At 43.9% G+C, this 20,642-nt stretch overlaps 1 protein-coding gene across 1 annotated transcript in view; it reads left to right on the forward strand.

The window, feature by feature from the left end:
- Positions 1-20,642, forward strand: part of Ryr3 (ryanodine receptor 3) — a 526,065-nt gene that overhangs the window by 397,139 nt on the left and 108,284 nt on the right. The window contains exons 48-57 of the mRNA XM_057780394.1: positions 2,747-2,967; positions 8,238-8,328; positions 10,382-10,522; positions 11,437-11,600; positions 13,709-13,787; positions 17,728-17,817; positions 18,694-18,843; positions 19,016-19,078; positions 20,144-20,219; positions 20,332-20,455. Coding sequence (XP_057636377.1) covers positions 2,747-2,967; positions 8,238-8,328; positions 10,382-10,522; positions 11,437-11,600; positions 13,709-13,787; positions 17,728-17,817; positions 18,694-18,843; positions 19,016-19,078; positions 20,144-20,219; positions 20,332-20,455 — 1,199 coding nt within the window. The remainder of the gene's footprint in view (positions 1-2,746; positions 2,968-8,237; positions 8,329-10,381; positions 10,523-11,436; positions 11,601-13,708; positions 13,788-17,727; positions 17,818-18,693; positions 18,844-19,015; positions 19,079-20,143; positions 20,220-20,331; positions 20,456-20,642) is intronic.

The raw sequence follows: 20,642 nt of genomic DNA on the forward strand, positions 1-20,642 counted from the left end.
ATTGGACTTAGGAGCACATATTTCCTGACTACTTGATGGTCATATTTTAATGGCCCACTTAATACTGAGAAAAAGAGGTACCAAAAACTGGAAAACGTTAATTTATTGACCCAAAAAATCTTACATGTAGGTAAATTTGGCCTTAATTTTCTGTTTCAGTCCCTCCCATTGAAGTTTCTCAAACCTTGGGGCACTATTTCTTGAGGAAATGGTGAGAGGGAACCAGACCATGATGTCCGTCATAGCATGTTTTCATAGCATGTCTGGCTACCTGTAAAATACCAGGAGCAATTTTTCTATTATCCAACTCCTGCTAATAACCAGTTATGGATATCACTAAAGGTCCCCCAGGAAACAAAAGAAATATTCTATTGTTTATGGAAAAGACTGACTGGAAGCCTTTCAGGCTAGAGATACTCTTCCCTTTCTCGCCTATTTCATCCCACACACGAACCAGCAGGAAGGATGGTCTGTAGCCAGAGGTATGACAGGAAGCCAAGGATGAAGGCACAGTGGGAAATCAATGCTGGGATAAAGAAATCCAGCATCCACAGGCATCAAGTCAAGAAGTGTCTGACCATAATATAAGAAACTCCAGCTTTCATATCTGTGTCTTGTGGGGAGGGCGAGGAGGATGCAACAAGCTAGATCGGCTTAATTTCAAAAAACTTTCTTATAGGCGTGTTTGCAGTTAGGTTTCTTAAGGGCGCCACCTGGTGTCCAGTAAGCGTAAGTACGAGCTCTGGAGTGAAGGGTTTGCTGCCGGGACCTCCATTCATTTACTGGGCATGAAAATGAGGAATGGTCTGTCAGTGAAGGAGTCAGGGCCATCGGATCCTTCTATATCTTCTCTCTAACCCACCCACCACTACTCTTGTGTGGAGCTTTTCTATAAATCCCTGGGTTTTCAAAATAACTTTTCAAATTTGTACATGTCAAGTTTCCTGATTAAAGCCTTTAATTCTTTTTGTAGTTCAAACAGCAAATTCTCTTCTAGCATTTGATGTTTGATCACGTGCTTGCCAAAGCACCATCTGCCCCTCCAAAAAAATAAATAAAAATAGAGAGAGAGATTTTATGTTCAGTTCCTCATCTGAGAACTTTCAAGCCGCAGGACTGCAAGCCCCGCTTCCTCGTTTGAACCACGCAGTCCCTGAAAGAGATTAATGTGAAAGACGAGCTATTATCTCCAGCATAGTTACCAATGTCTCCAGAAGACGAACTTCTGATAATTAATATGAACACCCAGAAATGTGAAGGCTTCAAAGAAAACAGTTTCCCAAATCATAAGTTGTAGGACATGTTCATTCAGATATAATAGCTGTGATAATTGCAGGAAATAATGACATTTTATCTCTGTGGGTCTCGAGGCTTCTTCTGAAGTCCTTCAGTCTTCAACAATGACATTAGTCACGCCACGCTTTGGCTATATTTAGTGTCACTAAATGGATCGTCCCTGAATTCAGCTTGTCCATCTAAGTTTACAAAGAGGAACAAAGTGAACGGGGATTATTCCAGAGCTTTGGAGAAGGCCCTAGATTCCTGTTCCTTTTTGTACTTCTCCTGCAGCGTCTGGTTCCCGTTAGTGAGGTCAATCCTCATATCATTTACCAGGTTGTGAACGGCCCAGAGTACGTATAAATTAACTAGTGGGCGTCAGAAATCCACTTCCTCTTCGTAAAGCTGGTGGATTTTAAGGACAGTATACACCCATTTATTAACGTTAATCCTGGGAGGACAATCTGTGAGACACCCCCCCATGAGGTAACAAGTGAGAGCTCCATCCAGAATAAGGATGCTACCGTCTGGAACCTGGGCATTCAAATAGCAGTTGATGCCCATTGACTGAATTCAGTGAAAGCTTAAAATTCTTCCCTGAGACCATTTAGAATCAGTCATTTCTAGATGTTTGCTTTGTTTCTGGGGATAGGAGATAATCCTTTTTTTTTTTTCTTTTAAATGGGAAAGAGAGGTATGTAGGGGTCCCAGCAGGCTGTCCAGCTGGCAGAGAAGTGATCCAGATGAAGGGAGAATGAAACCCAGGGCAGTCCAGTTTAGGTAGCTGGTGCCAGGCCAAGACTTTGAGAGTCTGACCTAAGTTTGTTTATTTTTGCCGTATTTAAGCATAGCGTGTTTAACTCACTCCCATGAGTAGAATGAAGCATAAGCCATGTTTACATAGAAGCCATGTTTACAAAGTAGGTGTGGTTTTCTTCCTAAAATGGGTTCTTGTTGACTTAAAAACCACACCTAAGATAAGGTCTAGGAAGGCTGAGTGAGGTAAGTGCAATGCCAGCAGGGGCCAGGATTTGGCCTGGCCCTAAGAAAACATAGAAGTCACTTAGACTGTTGTAAAGTACAAATGACATCTCTCTCAAGGATGAGTTTTATGCACTAAAAGCAGTGCTCATGCAATTTAGGGGGAAAGGCCTGGGGTGAGTAAAACATAAATTCCGGGAGATATGAGCAGAGACTGGCTCATCAGACAGCAAAGGATCACCAGGTTGTAAACCACATCCATTCCCAGCATTCTAGGAGGAACAAGTTTAACATCTCCTTCCTTTGAAGGATGCTGCGTGTTTAACTTCCCTGGTGTCTTCGGTGCTTATCTATGGGCACAGGTGCCCTCTCCAGATAGCATGTGAGTGCAGCTGTGTCTAAGTTTCCCTGAGGAAACTTCCCAAACACAAGATGAACGGGCTGCTTGCCATGAGGTTAACTAACACGCCCTCACTCCGTTTCTCAGGTGTCCCTCAGCACCACCGAGTCTGCGCTGGCACTCAACAGGTACATATGTTCGGCTGTGCTCCCACTACTTACTAGATGCGCCCCTCTCTTTTCCGGGACAGAGCACTGCACCTCTCTGATTGATTCTACACTGCAGACAATATACAGGCTTTCCAAAGGACGGTCCCTCACCAAGGCGCAGAGGGACACCATAGAAGAATGTTTGCTTGCCATTTGCAAGTAAGTGTGCCCTCCTTTATTTTTGACTTGTGCATATGTATCCATGCCAAACGCACTTATATGTGACACAGCTATACGGTACATAACTGTATAATACAGTAATGCATTGTGAAACTGGTTATAAAGTCTGAGGAGAGAAGCTCTCAGACCGTCATCAGCTACCTCCCCCAGCCATCTCTCCTAATGTCCTTGGCCTGTATCGTCACACAATTTTCTTTGAAATCATCTCTCATCATGGGGAAGAGGAGGACGCCTCTCAGGATTTACCCACTGGGGTGAAAAACCAGGGAAACCGATTTTGTCTTTTGTCCCTGAAATATTTCTATAATGAACCAATTGTCTAGTTATGAAGAACCCCCCAGAAAGATTTCTGTACCATCTAAGAGAGAACAAGAAAGAAATTTTACACAGAAATCAAACTATGTGTAAATCAGAACAGGTCACCTCCAGGTCTCCCATGACTGGAGCAAAATAATCTGGTCACAGTGGGGAATAAAGAAAACAGCTTTCGCCCACGTAAGCAGGCATGAAAGCCGACAAAGAACACTAAGCATCTGCATCCAGTCTGCATGGACAGAGGATGAGGTCTTTTCAGCAGCTGGTCTCACACCACGGTCTAGGATTCCAACCTGCTGCTGTAATCTAGTAGTTTCCCGGTTAGCCTGTGTGTTGGAGTCACTTTGTGGGATCCTAGACCGATTTCCCAGTTCCCAGACTACATCCCAGCCCCAGGATTCAAACTCCTGTGGGACAGAATCCAGGATTCTAGCACTGAAGCTCCTTGAGAAATTGATTCTATGAATGATCCCCAGCTGTGATTGAGACTCACTTGTGAAATGGTCAGCAGGCTCCCATTTTAGGAGCCACAGGGACATGGTTCCCGACTGTTCTTGGTGACCTGTGTCCCAGTCATGTGCATTAGAGGGTCATGATGGCTAGAAGATTCATCAGAATTGTTCCTCATTCGAACATTAGCTAAAATCTCGTCTGTGTGCTTTTGTGACTTACCTTAGACTCTGCGTTGATGACGACACAGACGCTGAAGATGTGGGACAGGCAGGACTCTCATTGACTGTTAATGGGAATGCAAAACAGTGCATCTACTTTGTCAGACAACGCGGCAGTGCCTCACAAAGTCGGAAAACTCTTACTGTAATTTCAATAATCATGATCCTTGTGTTTACTCAAATTATTTGACAGTTCACATCATATATCATGTTAGTCATTTTATATATATATACATTTTATAAAAAACTTGATTTTATATCATATTAGTCACCTTTACCAAAGTTTTAAACAATCTTAAATAGGTCAGTGGATAACAAAATGTGTAAGTCCAGGAAATGGAATATTACTCAGTACTAAAAAGAACAAACGAGACATAAAAAAAGTCAACCATGATTAACAAGTGACCAATACCTTTGAAGGGAAACCTCTGCGTTACTGGGACAATTGATGCTGGTTAGCTGGAACTAAGAAATTAGGAGTGATTGAGAAGAGACCAGCATTGCTGGAGTGAAATCTTCTGCAAAGTATTTCCTGAGAGCCAAGATGCAGAAGCTATGTTCCAGGGGTGATTAAGGTTGTACCTCATGCTGGAAGCAGAACTTGATAGTGTGAGACTCACCCAGGTGGTACTCGTTTTGAAGGCATGAAGGGGTCATGGAGAGTATCTGAGGCGTGGCACCAGGAGAGGCCATTGGTGAAGGTTCAGCCCCAGTAGCAGTTGAAGGCCCAGGGTTGAAGGAGCCATACAGAGAAATGGAAGCTTGGCACTGTGAAGGAAACCTATGAGGGGCTACTGGTGAATGTGCAGCCCAGCTGAAGTGGAACACCCCAGTATTTTGGAGGTGCTAGTACCATGAGAGGACAACAAAGAAGAGAGCCTCCCTGAGCTTAGAAGACAGGCAGTGCATGCTGCAGGGGCAAAGCTGTGGAAGTCACCCAAGGCTCTTGGAAGACCCCAGGAAACTATGAGCATATTCTGATGCTGAACATTGTGTTGTTTACTCGGTTGGAGTTTGGCTTGGTTTTGATTCGATTGTGACTGTGTCCTGGTTCTTCCCTCTTGAAGTAAGAAGGTATTTAATTTAATTTAATTTTTTACAGGAACGCACGGTTGAAAGAAAGACACTGAACTTTTAAAAGAGATTTGGTATTTTTAGAGAGGAGATCGGATATTTTTTAAAAAACCGAAATTTTAATGTGTTTGAATTTGTAAAGACTGGTATTTTAAAATTATTTATGATTTTAATGTGAGATCTTGGGGACCAATAAGGAAGGAAGGGTTGTTGCTTAATAGTGATGTGTTTGTGTGTCAAGTTGACAAGGGGTCAATTGTGCTGGCTAGTTTTGTCTAAACTTGACAGAAGCTAGAGTTATCTAAAAGGAAGGAACCTCGGGTAAGAAAGCGCCTCCATAAAATCCAACCGTAAGGCATTTTCTTAATTGGTAATTGATAGTAGAGGGCCTAGCCCATTGTGCTGGTCCTGGGTTCTTTAGGAGAGCAGGCTGAGCAAGCCATGGGAAGCAAGCCAGTAAGTAGTTCCTCTCCACAGCTTCTGCATCAACTCCTACCTCCAGGTTCTCTCCCTATTTGAGCTCCTATCCTGACGTTGATGACGATCAGTAGTATAGAAGTACAATCCAAATAATCCCTTTCTCCCAACTTGCTTTTTGTTCGTGGTCTTTCATTGCAGCAATAGAAACTCTTACTAAGACAATACACAGAGTACTTCACTCATTCCAAGGCTGCTATCATTGGTAGAAAATGAAGCTCAATAGGGGGCTGGTGGTCTTGCAGGATAGACAAAGCTTTGTAGACACACTCATCCACTAAGGGTTACGGAGATTCGGGTTTTCTCTTTCACCACCTGAAAAGGAAGAATTCTGGCCTCATTTCTTACTGATGTAGGTCTCCACATCCCTTCTCAGTGGAGGCAACAGAACTAAGTGTTAGCTTTACTCAAAAACAACTCCTCTCTGTCAGTGTCAATGCTGTGCCTGTGTGAAGAGCTAAGCTGTCCTTGCTCTGGCTTTGGCTGAATCTGAACTCAGAGTAGAGCCACATCAAGAAAGGAGCCCGGTGTCTTGACATTAGCTCTTTTTAAATAGAAAAGCCAGGTTCTTTGGCAACTAGAAATAGCTTCAAAGAAACCAGAGTTTGGGGAAAATTGAAGTTCACGTTGACCCTGAAATGAGCTCCCCATTCTGTCTCTGTAGTTCTTGGGGCAATGCTCTCCTCTTCTGCCAACCTGAGATCCAGATATAGCAAGCAGACTGATCATAACCAGGCATTTTATTATTTATTTATAAAAATTCAGTGTCTTAGTTAGGGTTCTGTTGCTATGCTGTAACACCATGACCAAAAGGCAACTTGGGGAGGAAAGGGTATATTTGGCTTACTACTGTTCAGTATTGAAGAAAGATGGGACAAGAACTCAAACAGGGCAGGAACCTGGAGGCAGGAGCTGATACAGAGAATCTGGAGGGGTGCTGCTTACTGGCTTGCTCCTTAGGCTTGCCTCAGCCTGCTCTCCTATAGAACCTGGGACCACAGCCCAAGGGTGGCCCCACCCCAAAATTCCATACAGGTTTGCCTGTAGCCCTATTGTATGGAAGCATTTTCTCAGTTGAGCCCCCCTTCCCTAGATGACTTTAGATTGTGTCAAGTTGGCAATAAAACTAGCTGGGACTGTTAGACAACAGTGGAGTCACAGATTTATTGGACAACAGTTGCTAATTATCTGAACAGTAATAAGAAACACTGAGTCAATTTTGAGTCGTAATTAGTAGATTCAGTGATAGGGCTGCTACTTTGGGGCTGGGTTTTGATTAGCCTTTCTCAGCCCAGGGCTTTTTAATCACAAGGCTAGTTCTTGGAAAGGGTGTGAACTAGATAGGTTTTGTCTCTCTCAACCAGCATGCATCCTCCTTGCTGAAGGTTCTTTCACAAATTCTCTGGTATGTCTCCTTTACCCACTGATCTTGCCTCCAAAGCTCCTTAGGTAGCAATGAAAGGAATCTGGGGACTCATGAACTAAAATTTTATAGCAAACTCGTGTGTGTGTGTGTGTCTGTGCGTGTGCGTATGTATGTGTGTATATGGGTGGATGCGTGTGTCTATGTGTGTACTATGTGTCTGTGTGTATGTATATGTGAGTATATGTGTGTATGTGGTTTGTATGTATGTGTCTATGTATGTGCCTATGTGTGTATGTATGTATATGTGAGTATATGTGTGTGTATGTTTGTGTGTTTGTGTGTGTGGTGTGTTCATGCTCTGGAGAAAATCCAAACTAAATCCCTCTGGACTTTAGTTTGGCATCTGAAGCTAAAAAGTTAACCTCCCCTATCTCTCCTTTCTCTAACTCAGAATTTACTTACACCAAATACCACAGTCATGAAATCTGTAATTTGATAAATCTTTCCTTAATTAATTTTTAGTTACTGTGTTTGCCATTTACACAGTTGTCCTGAAAATAAACATCCTACGAAATAGTTCCAATTGTGTGAAATTCCTGATCAGATTGTAACAAGGGAGACATTAGGGCTGCCTTCAGACTGTACCAGTAGGTGGCCTCAGAGCCCGCCTCTGCTGCTGATCAGTTTATCTTCTCCCTTTGCAGCATCATAGTGAAACCCTGTCTTAGAAGAGAGAAGATCCTTAGTTCTTAGAAGTCCTTAGAGATGGCTATGAAGCCAGCTACGTCTTCTTTCTGTTACGTGTTTTGCACATGGTCACTGTATACATTTTCAACGCATACTGTCCCCAGGACAAGCTGACTCCTGGTAGCTGGAATTTAATATCTTGACATCCCAGTTCATTAGCACATGTCCCTTTTTTATATTTTAGCCATATTCCATTTTTAAAGAGAAGGCTTTAACCATCCAATATCATTTACTCAGGATCTGTGTTAAGATGCTCTTCGTTTTGATACTTAACCCTAATGTATGCCTCTTTTTAAATTTTATATTTTATTATTGTGTGTGTGTGTGTGTCCTTGTGCTACAAGGCACATGTAGAGATCCGAGAACAGCTTTCTTGAATTGGTTCTCTCCTTCCACTCTGGGAGTGGGAGAGGGAGAGGATCAAATTCAGGTTTGTGTACCAACCGACCAAGTGCCCTTGCCCACTAAGCCCTCTTGCTGGCCCTAATGTATGCTTCTTTCATTCTTTCTTCTTGCCCTTTCATTTTTGCGAACTTCCTCTTTTCACTATTTGGTATTTACTTTGTCCCATCTTCCTGTTTTCTTTCTCTGAATCACAGTCACTTGAGACCTTCCATGTTACAGCAACTCCTACGACGTCTGGTTTTTGACGTGCCACAGCTCAGCGAGTACTGCAAAATGCCTCTTAAGGTAAGCATCACCGTCACCACAGAAATACAGTCAGCGGTGCAAGAGATGATTGCTGGGGCTGCACAGAATCTACAGAGATGATTGCTGGGGCTGCACAGAGTCTACAGAGATGATGTGCACAGAGTCTACAGAGATGATGTGCACAGAGTCTACAGAGATGATGTGCACAGAGTCTACAGAGATGATTGCTGGGGCTGCACAGAGTCTATAGAGATGATTGCTGGGGCTGCACAGAGATGATGTGCTGGGGGCTGCACAGAGCCGACACAATCAGAGAAACAACACACATGTTGGATTTTGACAGCTCCACAAAGTGCAATGCACAAATCCAATCTGTGTTTTGAATCTTCAACTTCAAAAGCCCAAGCTTGTAGCTGTTACCTGCTGTGGTTCTCTTGACTTGCCTTCCATTCTTGACTTTTAATCAGAGTTTGCTAAGGAGACTTGGATTTGGGCCTCTTTTATCCTAACTAGGTTTTTAAAATATTTTTAACCTCAAAAAGCTTTGAAAGCCCTGTGGTTTTTCTTTTATTTTTTAAAAAAAATATTATTTATTATTTTCTGTGTGCTGGTGTTTTGCCTACATGTATGGCTGGGCAACACCTGCATGCCGTATCGGCAGAGGCCAGGAGAGGGTGTCAGGATCCCTGGGACTGGAGTTAAACAAGAATGTGAGCCTCTGTATATGCCAGGAATCAAACCAGTGCTCTTAACCACTGAGCCATTGTTCCAGCCCTCCCTGTGGTCTTTCAGAGGACCTAAAATGTCCCTTTCCACTTACCTTGTTTTGTGCCCCCTTCTGCAACAGATGCTCTTTATTTCTTTTCCCTAATTTTAGTAAAAAGAACACAGAACTTTCTCTTTATTTTCTCATTCCTATGACTTCTCTATTATAGCCCCAGCCCGCCTAGCTCTGGATGGTGCCAGAGTTAGTGGCCACTCCAGAGGGTGTGGTCTTTCAACTTCCTGCTGGGGTTTCTACCTTACTTCTAAATCCAAACTGTGTCAGCAGAGACGAGCCATGCCGACAACTTCTTTCTCTCTCTCCCTCTTCGCCCCCCTCTTCTCTCTCTCCTCTCCTCTCTCTCTCTCTCTCTCTCTCTCTCTCTCTCTCTCTCTCTCTCTCTTCCTCTCTTCTCTCCTCTCCTCTCTCTCTCTCTCTCTCCCTCTCCCCTCCCCTCCCCTCCTCTCTCTCTCTCTCCCTCTCCCTCTCCCCCTCCCCCCTCTCCCTCCCCCCCTCCCCCTCCCCCTCCCCCCCTCTCTCTCTGAGAAATAGTTGAAGCAGGGCTTTGAGGGAATGTTTTATTGGAGTAAGCAGAACTCTCAGAAGGTTCAGTACCAAAACCAGCATGAAGTTTCACACAATCGCAGAGGGTCTCAGTCTTTCCAAGACTGTTTTCCTTCTAACCTTAACAATTCCGGGTCTTAATCTCAAAGGATACTGTTGTCTGCACTCCTTAACTTGGCTCTGCTTCTTCTACAGACCACTGCTCTCTGCTAAGAGGCATTGCTGGTACCACTCAGTCCATTTACGTTGACATCTCATGTCAGTGGTGTGCACACACAGATGTGAATGCTACCTGCTGGGAAAGGGTGTTACTGGTGCCCTCTTCTGGCCATATTTGGAACTGCTGTCACATTGAACAGTACAAAGGCCACGGGGACCAGGAAGCACAGACAATCAGTCATAAACGTTAATCTTCAGACCCACAGCTTTCTGTCTACCGCCCCCTCCCCATATCAGCATGCTCCAGGATATTCCAGAATCATATGAAATTATTCGCACATGCCTTTTGAAGCAGAACTGACTCCTCTCCATTTTTCAGTAACTACTTGGGGCAGATCAGGAGCCAGGAGGATTAGTCAGGCTAGAGTTCATCAGATGTGAGAGCTGGGGCATCTGAAGGGCCTCTTGGTTGACATCCCAGCTCCTTCAAACACTAGTTTCCTCCTCATGATTTCTCCGTGCTGTTTTCTCTCCCTGGATGTCTCCGATGCCTACGGATGTGCTGGACTCCATGGGACCGGTGCCCCCGTGTTCTGAAACTTGCAGCTTCTGACCAATCACTATGAGCAGTGCTGGAAGTATTACTGCTTGCCTTCGGGATGGGGGAGCTATGGGCTAGCCGTGGAGGAGGAGCTGCACCTCACTGAGAAGCTCTTCTGGGGGATTTTTGACTCCCTCTCCCACAAGGTAATGGCTGTTTCCTAAGAAAACAGGTGACCCTGGTGACCCGGCAGACAGAACTTGCATCAGTTTGGCTTCACTGTTTTCTATGGACTGTACTTAGGATCTTGGGAGCATTTTATATTAATCCTTTAAACTGCTACCTACATCCCATCCTCTCACACACACACACCCCAAAAAAATCATGCTTCAGAATAGGAACTACCATAATGCTCAGAGTAGTCAAATAGTTTGCCAGACTCACTGAGCTAACACACAGGAGAGCAGCCACCAGAGCAAATTCCAAAAGCACTTTCTGCCTCCAGTTTTGAGTACTTATACCTCTTGTTCTTTCTCTCCATGAAGTGTGACAGCCTGGTCCCATTTTTCTATATACTCTACTCCTGACAGTGAAGGCGACCAGCTGCCTCCCCCTAATCCTCCAACGTGCTGATCTCTTCCCCTCAAACTCCAAGGCAGAACTTCCTTCCTTAAGTTACCTTGGTCTGGGATGTTTGCCACAGCATCGAATAAAATATTAATGTGAATCTCTCTCCGCCACTGTGGAGTTTAGATGTTCTTCACAGTCCCCTCTCTAGGCATTGGTTGAGGCTTTTCCCATAACTATTCTTAGCAGGGAAATTTATAGCCCTTTCTAGCCTAGTGAAAACCATCTTAATCTTTAGACATCCTTGACATGTATTTGGAATGACATTGAACAAAACCTTTAATCTTTTTCAATTGAAAGTGAGCGGTGACTTGGGGGCTTTCCAGACTACCATTCCATCCTCCGAGGACACTTTAGTTTATGTAGAAAGTACTGAAGATCAACCTGGACAAACACATCACTTGTATCTGCACTTCTGTTGGTGAGCCAATGGTCCTATATGATGGCCATGGTTCTGGTTTGTCTATTAGAGCACTCTCTGTTCTCCTCACAGAAATATGATCTGGATCTTTTCCGAATGGCCCTGCCTTGTCTCAGTGCGATTGCTGGGGCCTTGCCACCAGACTATTTAGATACAAGAATCACAGCCACATTGGAGAAACAGGTCTCAGTGGATGCAGATGGGAACTTTGACCCGAAACCTATTAACACCATGAAGTAAGTTCAGAGCCACTTCTAACTTGTTCCTATATTTCATATAATAGTTGATAACCTTTCAGACTATAATAGAAACTTTAACTTTTCCCTTTCCCTTCTGCTAACCATGTTTATCATCTCCTTTAACACTACAAGTCACACCAGGAATAAGTTTAATCCATCTAGTTCTGAATATATATATGTATATATTCTATATATACATATATTCTAATTTTATATATTGCTCATATTCCAGGCTTTTTGGAGGGGTTGATTTAATATATGAAATAGACTCATTTACAAGAATAAATGTTGTCTGAAGCATGAAGAGGCCCACCCTGATAAATGATATGATTAATTTATTAATGAGTTTTTGACCAAGGTCTTTGCTTTTTGTAAATTAGGCCTATACAGATGTAACAACATCAAAAACAACCTCATAGTAATGGAAGAACTTTAGCAAGTCCTCAGGATGACAGGCAAATACTTGAGGTCCTTCGAGAGGTTGGATCTACTCTTTGCCATACTAAATAATACTAGATCTTTGGAGTCACACTATAGCAATGTCTTATCATTTCTTCCCATGAGTATCCAAAATCCTTTACCGATGCTCAGCAGACCAACAGATGCTCTCATCCAACTTCATATTCCAGTGTGTTTAGCCTTAAGGCAAAATATTGCTGTGTTAAATTTTCAAGCATCCCTCCCCAGTTCTGAGTATATATGCAGGGGCAACTGACTTCACCCCTGGGCTGTGTTTGGTGTCAGTGCCTCTCAAATAGGAGCCTGAGTCCTTCCTAGGACTGTCAGCTCTGCTAGGCTATAAAATCCATCGCTGAGATAATGAAGTGCACATTCCATTGAATAAAGCCTTGAGTGAGGGGATGATGAGAAACAGAATCGAGCCTCTTACAAGAAAGAGATAAAGGATGTGGTAAAAATGGAAACTCAGGCAAGAAAAGAAAATACATGCTGGCGTTAGAGAAGTTTGCCTTATATAAATGTAAGCACGTGAAAAGATGACAGAGCAAATGACGTGGTGAATGGTGGTGTTACAAACATTATCAACACTCCTCTACCGACTGTGTGCCCATGGCGAGCGCCTCCGTGGTATTTGGAGTGCTCTTGTTGCTTCAGACACACCTTAGACATGAGTAAATTGAGTAATGTGAGGACTAAAGACTTGGCCCATTCCTAAAAGCAAAGAGGCCTGATTACCAAGACGTGGGGCCATTACCAGACGCTAATAGAAAACTCTCAAGCTGGGGCTGGAGAGATGGCTCAGAGATTAAGAGCATTGCCTGCTCTTCCAAAGGTCCTGAGTTCAATTCCCAGCAACCACATGTTGGCTCACAACCATCTGTAATGAGGTCTGGTGCCCTCTTCTGGCCTGCAGAGAATATTGTATACATAATATATAAACAAACAAACTCTCAAGCCAGGCCACTCCAAGGACAATGACAGTCTTCAGCTGTCTCCATTGGATGAATCATCTTGAGCTTCTCGCTGCCCTTGTCTCATCGAACTCTAGGTTCAAGTTCCAGGGAGAATGAATTTGATCCATGTAGGCATACGCTGACCTTGGTGGCAGTGCACCTAACGTCATATGCAACACCAGAAGACCATATGAGACACAGAAAGATGAACAATGGCTGAGAGCTGCTAGGCAAAGAGAAATGACAGGCATCTACTGTATTTCCAAACTTCTGTTTGTAACGAGTCACTAGTTCAAAATAATAGATAACCAGTATCTTGTAATCTTACTGTCTATCTTCACAGTCTGTTGTTCTCAGACTGGAGTTATAGGATGTCAAGAGTCTCATTGACAGAGACCAGAACTGGCTTTGAAATCCACAGTGATACCTTTGGAGCCAGGAGGGCTCAGAGCAGCTGGCAGAAGGCCATCTATGTGCAGATGTTTCTGCAGAGAAATCTTGTGATCAGACCTGGGTGTTGCCTGGAACACCACCACTGCTCAGCAACATAGACTGCGTCTAATGTAGCTTAAGCTATGAGGTTAGCTGTTAGCAAATCCTGCTAGTGACAGCAAATTGTTTCTTCTATCCGCCTTTTACAATATCAGGCTGAAATACTTATGGAGGCTATAATACTTTTTTCTCGATTTGCAGTTTTTCCTTGCCTGAAAAATTGGAATACATTGTCACCAAGTATGCTGAGCATTCTCATGATAAATGGGCCTGTGACAAGGTAGGGATTATCAGTTGACTGACAATTGTCAGGGAGGGGGAAAAAAGCCCAAGAACATTATTGGGTCGGATCCTGGAAATCTGCCTGATTTGTCTAAGTGACAGAGACTCCATGCCAAGAGCTTTCATTATTTCTGGGCAGCAATTTCCCTGGGTTGGTAGAGGTCAAAGACATAGACGTTGGCAGCTGCTGGTGCTGCATTTGTAGTGTTCAAGAAAGCAAGCCATTCTGGGAGTGCCGATTGCTTCCTTAGAGCTGTGTTGCCTGGAGTGTTGGCCCAAGCATGCACTTGCGTGTTTAACATGAATGTTTCATCGAGGTGGGAAGTTTGTTATTTAATTTTTTTTCTTTGAACTCAACGTTGGAGAAGAACAACTAAAATTGAAAGCCTCACTCTTGTTTTTGCTTGGGAGAGGAATTGTATTCCAGAAAGGCCACATGAGTGCTCTCCTTCGCTAGGCACCACTAGGACTTCTAGACACTTAGTCCGTCTATTGTTTGCAATTCCTCCCCATGTAAGGTCAGGATGCTTAGTAAGTTTGATTGCTATGACAAAACCATGCAGGATTAGAGTGGGCAGGCAGTGAAGGGATGGGACCACACTGCTCAGCTTACAGCTTGTGGCAGTGGGTGTATTTCAAAAGCAGGGTCATAGAATGTCATCTCCCTATAGTGAAGTCGCAGATGAGGGAAAACGTAAGCCACCACCTCAGCTCGGTGTGGATCTGCGCTCGGTTCTTATCTTCTTCAGGGTTCCTACTTACACTACTGATAACCGCTGAACTTTAGAATAAGCTATACTTCATCATTGTAGACTGGGATGGGTAAGCCTCTTCTGTATAAAGGCCATGATGATAACCAAATAATCAATCATGAAATGGAGAATGAACATTTGCAGCTTTGTGGATCAGACATTGCCCACGGCAATGACTCATTTCCACTGTTATAGCATAAAAGTAGCCACAGGCAAAACATTGACTTAACTGGAGGCTGCACTTTTATTTCTAAGCCACCCAGACCTGAATAATCACACAACACAATGTTAATTGCAACACTGTTTGACCAACAGCTCAGGCGTATTTCTCGCTAGCTCTTACATCTTAAATTAACCCATTTCTATTATTTTACCATGCAGCTCGTGGTTTGTCACCTCACATCTTGTTTCCTGAGTGGCTAAATAGCATCGCCTGACTCCGCCTTCTTTCTTTCTGCATTCAGTTTAGTTTCCCCACCTAGCTGTATTCTGCCTCGCCATAGGCCAAAGCAGCTTCTTTATTATCCAATGGTAATAAAACATATTCATAGCATATAGAGAGGAATCCCACATCATCTGACAACAAAAGGGGGGGCCTGCGTGCCAATAAAACTTAATACAAGAAAAGAAAAGGTGGCCAATTGTACTTGCTTATCTTAGACTCTAGAGTCTAGATAGAACACATGTATTTTCTCATTTCTTTCCAGCGTGGCCATTTGTCCAAACCATTAGGGAGAGGAGGTATCTATGAATCCATAGCCATAACTAATCCATCTTTAAATTGTGTATTTTATCTCTTCAACTCTTTATGAATTTGTACAGCACTCTCTCTCTCTCTCCATGGTATGACCAGTCCCAGCTGCCATCACCTGTGGTCCAGGCCACTGTTATCACCTGGCTGGCCTCCTCATGTGCTTTTTCTCTAGTCTTTTCTTTACATCAAGTAATGTTTCCAGTGTACATACCTGGTCACATGATATTAGTGCTCCTCCTGTTCAGCCCCCATTCCATCTTAAAATTCTTTAATAAGTTCTAATTCTTCTTAAAAATAAAGGTCAAAATTCCCACATGGACTAGTGCCTGCCTCTCGATGAGATCTCCCTTTTCTTTCTGCCCATCAGTCTCTTCCTGCACTTTCAGATCCTCTGTCACACACTCTACATGTGCACAGAACATTTCCATGACTGAGCGAGGTAGTCACCTGCCATCCCTACCTCATCCTGCAGGTGTCAATCTAAGCATTCATTCTGAGGCTGAGACTCACCCAGATTTCCTATATGCAAATCATCTTAATGCCTTACTCTCCTCCTTCGTAGTATTTCTAAAGTCATTTATATTAAAAAAACATTAGCATAATTTGTAACAGTTGCACTTTTGTATATTTGACCCAATCATCAGTTATATATCTACTACCGTGTTATTTGATTATCATTTCTCCACAATGCCAGCATGAGGCTTGATGAAAGCAAGGATATAGATATGCTTGCTCACCATTGTCCAGAGGTCCTGATTTCTCTGACCTCATGAACCTCTTCCTGGGGTTGGAGAGATGGCTCAATAGTTAAGAGTGCATACTACTCTTACAGAGTACTTACGTTAAGTTCTAATGCCCACTTCAGGCAATTCACAACTGCCTATAACTTCAACTTTGAGGGAATCCATCACCTTCTTCTGGCCTCTGAGGACACTGAACTCACATGTGCAAATTCATAATTTAACATTTTTAAGTACCACTCTTTTTATGGGAGAAGTAGAATTACCCAGGTATAGTTTTTGCAGTTCTGTGTTTGGCATGAGCACAGGGTTAGAACATGTAAAGGTACCAAATCCCACAGTTGGTGTCCAGAGATACCATCTAGAGTGGTAACATTTACAGATGAATAGGCATTCATTGCAGTCATTGCCAGGAAGTGGTGAGTTTATTGCTGGGTCAGCACACGAAGACCAAGAGAGGCCAGAGACAGTTTATTGGTTTGGGGAACCACACAGCTAGAACATGAAGTAGGGCAGGGGAAGGAAAGGTGAGAGATGAACATGGATAGATTTACAAATTTAGAAGCCATGTGAGAGTTTCCATTTTTCCCATGGTAGTAGGTAACAATCAGAAATCATAAGGGAATAGAGTTCACTAGCAGGACCATTTTGGTGAATATCTCCTAACAGTAGTAGAAAACAAATCCATAAATACGTGGCAAGATTGGAGGCAAGGGGAGTGCTTAGGAAGCTTTTACAGCCACCAAGGTGAGCTCATACTATGAAGGAAACCGGAGAGAGGCGGGCAGAGGAGTGGGCCTAGGAGGCAGAGAGATGCGAGGTAAGCAGAATCAACAAGGACCCCCCCGTTACAGGATTAGAAACTGGGTGGGTGATCAAGAAGGGGCGAGCCCCTGGGGTAAAGGAATCCAAGAGAAGGAGGCATTTAAAGAAATAACTGCCGGGTCCTCTTTAGCCTGGTAACACATCAGGCTGAGTTCATACTGTTTGGAAATTAGAAGTCAGCTCTGCTTTGAAATGCTGATCTGACATCAGTCATCAGTAGTAGCTGAAACCACAGACCTAGATTAGAGCATGCAGGAAGAATGCACCTCTAGGGAAGGGAATCTTGGAACGCCTGCATTTTTGACAATTAGGTGGAGGCAGAGATTGGGAACAGAATGAGTAGCTGGGAATATTTGGGATTGGATTCTAGGAAAGTCGGGGGCTCCTACTCAGCTCTACATCCATAGTGTTCCAGACTCCTCCAGAAGAAGGTACCCATTGGTGGTGCTTTTCTGTCTTGAGCTTCCATGACCCTGAAAAGCATGCACCCGCTGTGATCTTGCCAAGCAGACCCCTCTCGGTGGCTGGTGGTAGATCTGGTCCCCTCTGGGTTCTGCCTCTTATCTTGATGAGTTTGTCACACTGTCCTGATGCTCGTGTTCTCAGGGCCTTTTGAAACAGCCTTCTAAGTGGCCCTAGAACTTACAAGCAAAACAGTGAAGAGGACAGCAGCTCAAACAAGAGGGACTGCAGGGGCAAAGGTCAGGATAGGGGAGGCATAGACCTGACAGCCGGAAAGGGGCAGTTAGACATCCGCAAAGGGACTTTTTAATCTCTGTCATGATCCATTATGCTACTTGAGAAAACAGAAGTAGAGATCTGGGTCATCTAGCAGGCTCTTGGTTTGAACTGAGAATGTTTCTACAGAGCCACAGTGGATGGAAATATGGGATTTCCCTGGATGAAAATGTGAAGACCCACCCATTGATACGGCCCTTCAAGACATTAACAGAGAAGGTAAGAAGCAGGATTTGTAACCGTGTGGCCTGCTGTGTCCTTCCTCGGGGATTGTATCAGACAGCCCATCCCTCTCACAGTCCTCAGCAGCTTCCATGAACTTCCCAAACCCCAACATCACATTCTGCTCTTTGGCTCTGAGAAACCACATGTGAAAGGAGCCCTAATTAGCGCTGGCAGATGGCCCAAAATGCACTTGTGTTACTCCTCCAACCAAACAACTAAGAAGGAGTTTGTTAGAATATTATGCTGTTGAGACAGGATGGAGAAATCTTGAGAAAAAGATTTAAACAGAAGAGATTTCTGCTACATGGAGGATAGTGAGAATGGAAGATCCCTATGGAAGCAGAAACAGCTCTTTTGTTCTTCCTTCCTTCCTTCCCTCCTTCCTTTTTAAACTAAGTAGTATGGTTCATCTCAACTCTGAATCCGAGCTTACAATCAGTGGGTGTTCTTTGTAAGCTTAAGTGTGGTGTCATATGTAAGGTATGACATATATATCTTTGACTGTTGACCTGGGCTGACACCAAAAGAATTCTAAGAAGTTCTGTTTCCCAGGATCAAGGAAAAGTTTGGTGCAAATGCATTTTGACAATGTCCCTCCATCTTAAACAGAAGACACAATGAGTCTTTTCCCTGGTCCTTCTCTTCTTTATAAACAAAAGCAATGTCATTGATAATAGTGGTTCATTTCCCCAAATTAAAAACAAAAACTATAAGCTTGGGCTCTTATATTCAACATCAGAAAGACTGTGTTATACATAAGATTCTGTAAATGACATTGTGAAGGGAGTGGGGCCAATTATCTCCTCTCTGTGCTGTGTGGAAACGGGTAAGGTGTGTTCTTCCCAGTTCTTTTGTGCACACTTCCTCTAGGAGAAGGAAATTTATCGCTGGCCTGCCAGAGAGTCTCTGAAAACCATGCTCGCTGTGGGCTGGACAGTGGAGAGGACCAGAGAAGGAGAAGCTTTGGTCCAACAAAGAGAGAATGAGAAACTTCGATGCGTGTCAAATCAGGTCAATCAGGTAGGACTGCAGCACTTGGTAGGCAACACGTGGCCAATAGAAACCATTACAGATCTAGGAAAGCACTACCTGGGGTGTGGTGATGGGTCCACCCAAGGTGAACAGTAGGGTTTGGGGCAGCCACGTGTTTGTGGAGGCTGATAACCTAGTAATTCTGCCTCTGCTCTCCTAGGGTAACAGCTACAGCCCTGCCCCGCTGGATCTCTCAAATGTTGTGCTGTCCAGGGAGCTCCAGGTCAGTGCCAACCCAGATGCAGAACATCAGTGCCTTCTAGATCTTTCCAGGACAGGGCATGTTACCCTCTGAAGAGTAAAAGGAGAAGAGCAGAGAGTATACCTAGAACATATTATCACTAAATATTAAACCTGAAGAGAGCTGTGTTGTGCCGAGGCTGTAGGGGAAACACCAGCGAACTAGCCAGTCATCTAAGACGGGACTTCTTCCAAGAGTACCATAGACGGTAATGGGTGAAAGCAAGACTACTTGGCAAGGTCCCCGTGTCAAACTCTCTTGGTTAGATATATCACCTGAATGGAAATGTTTGCATGGCCCTCATAAATCTCACAAGCCGCGAGGACACCCTGCATGCCACAGTAGCTGTGCTCACTTTCCCCACAATTATGCAGGAAAGCAATCACTGTTGAACTCAGAGCTATAAAACCAATAGATGTAACTAAAAGTTTTGAGGTGCTTCCCTCGACTCCTCCTTTCCTGCATACATCAGTGCCTGCGGCCTCTGTTCCAGCCTGCGGAAGAAGCCCAATGGCCAGTCCCTTGGCTCTTAGAGGGAGTTTTTTTCTAAAGAGCATCCTTTGCTCTAAGTTAGAGCTGTATACGCCTTATAGAAAGATTCATTCTATTTGATAAACCTCAATGACAGCAGTTTCCAGCAAGGAGTGATTTTTTTTTCTTTTAGTTTGCTTAGGTAAAAGTTTCCATAGATTCTTGACTTTGACCTGACTTCTCCTGCTCAGCTCCCTATCTTTGACGAGAAATGTAACAGTAAGACAAATGAGGTGCTGGCAATGTGCGGCTTTGGCTGGAAATGCGTGCTTCTCCTGGATGCACTCAACTGCCAGGATAATAAAAGTTGCAAGGGAAGGGCAAAATCCAAAATTGTTTCCTGTGTATGGGATGATATAAAGCTAATGAGGGGTGTCACGCAGAATAATTAACGATGGTAGACCTCCAGCAGCAAGCAAGTAGCGTTTGGTGGTGCTGTTCCGGAACCTGGAAGATAGGAAGTGGTTTTCCTTGCTTGGCTTCTCTCTAACTTGCGTCTCTTGGGTTGGGGAACAGGGAATGGTGGAGGTGGTGGCTGAGAACTATCACAATATCTGGGCCAAGAAGAAGAAGCTGGAGCTGGAGAGCAAAGGTGAGCTCACTCACAGCGCCCTGTGGGGAAAGTGAGCCGGGGGCCGTGGCAGCTATGTTTTCCCAGGGGAACAAAGGAAGACAGTTTGTGCTTTTCTCTCACCTTATTCCAGGTGGTGGCAGTCACCCTCTCTTGGTACCGTATGACACCTTGACTGCCAAGGAAAAGTTCAGGGATCGAGAAAAGGCACAGGACCTGTTCAAATTCCTCCAGGTGAATGGCATTATAGTTTCTAGGTAAGTCTTCATCTTCCACGTGGTATTAATGGGGCAAGGGAGGGGATTTGAATTTGGCTTTAGTCTTGGGTATTAAATCACCCATCTCCAAAAATCATGACAGTAATGACAGTGCTTGACACTCTTGGAAAGGGTGTAATGATTCCTTGCATATGTACTCATAAATGTTATGTTATAAGTCAAAGCC

The sequence above is a fragment of the Chionomys nivalis genome, chromosome 9 (assembly GCF_950005125.1).
Source record: "Chionomys nivalis chromosome 9, mChiNiv1.1, whole genome shotgun sequence".
NCBI lineage: Eukaryota > Metazoa > Chordata > Mammalia > Rodentia > Cricetidae > Chionomys > Chionomys nivalis.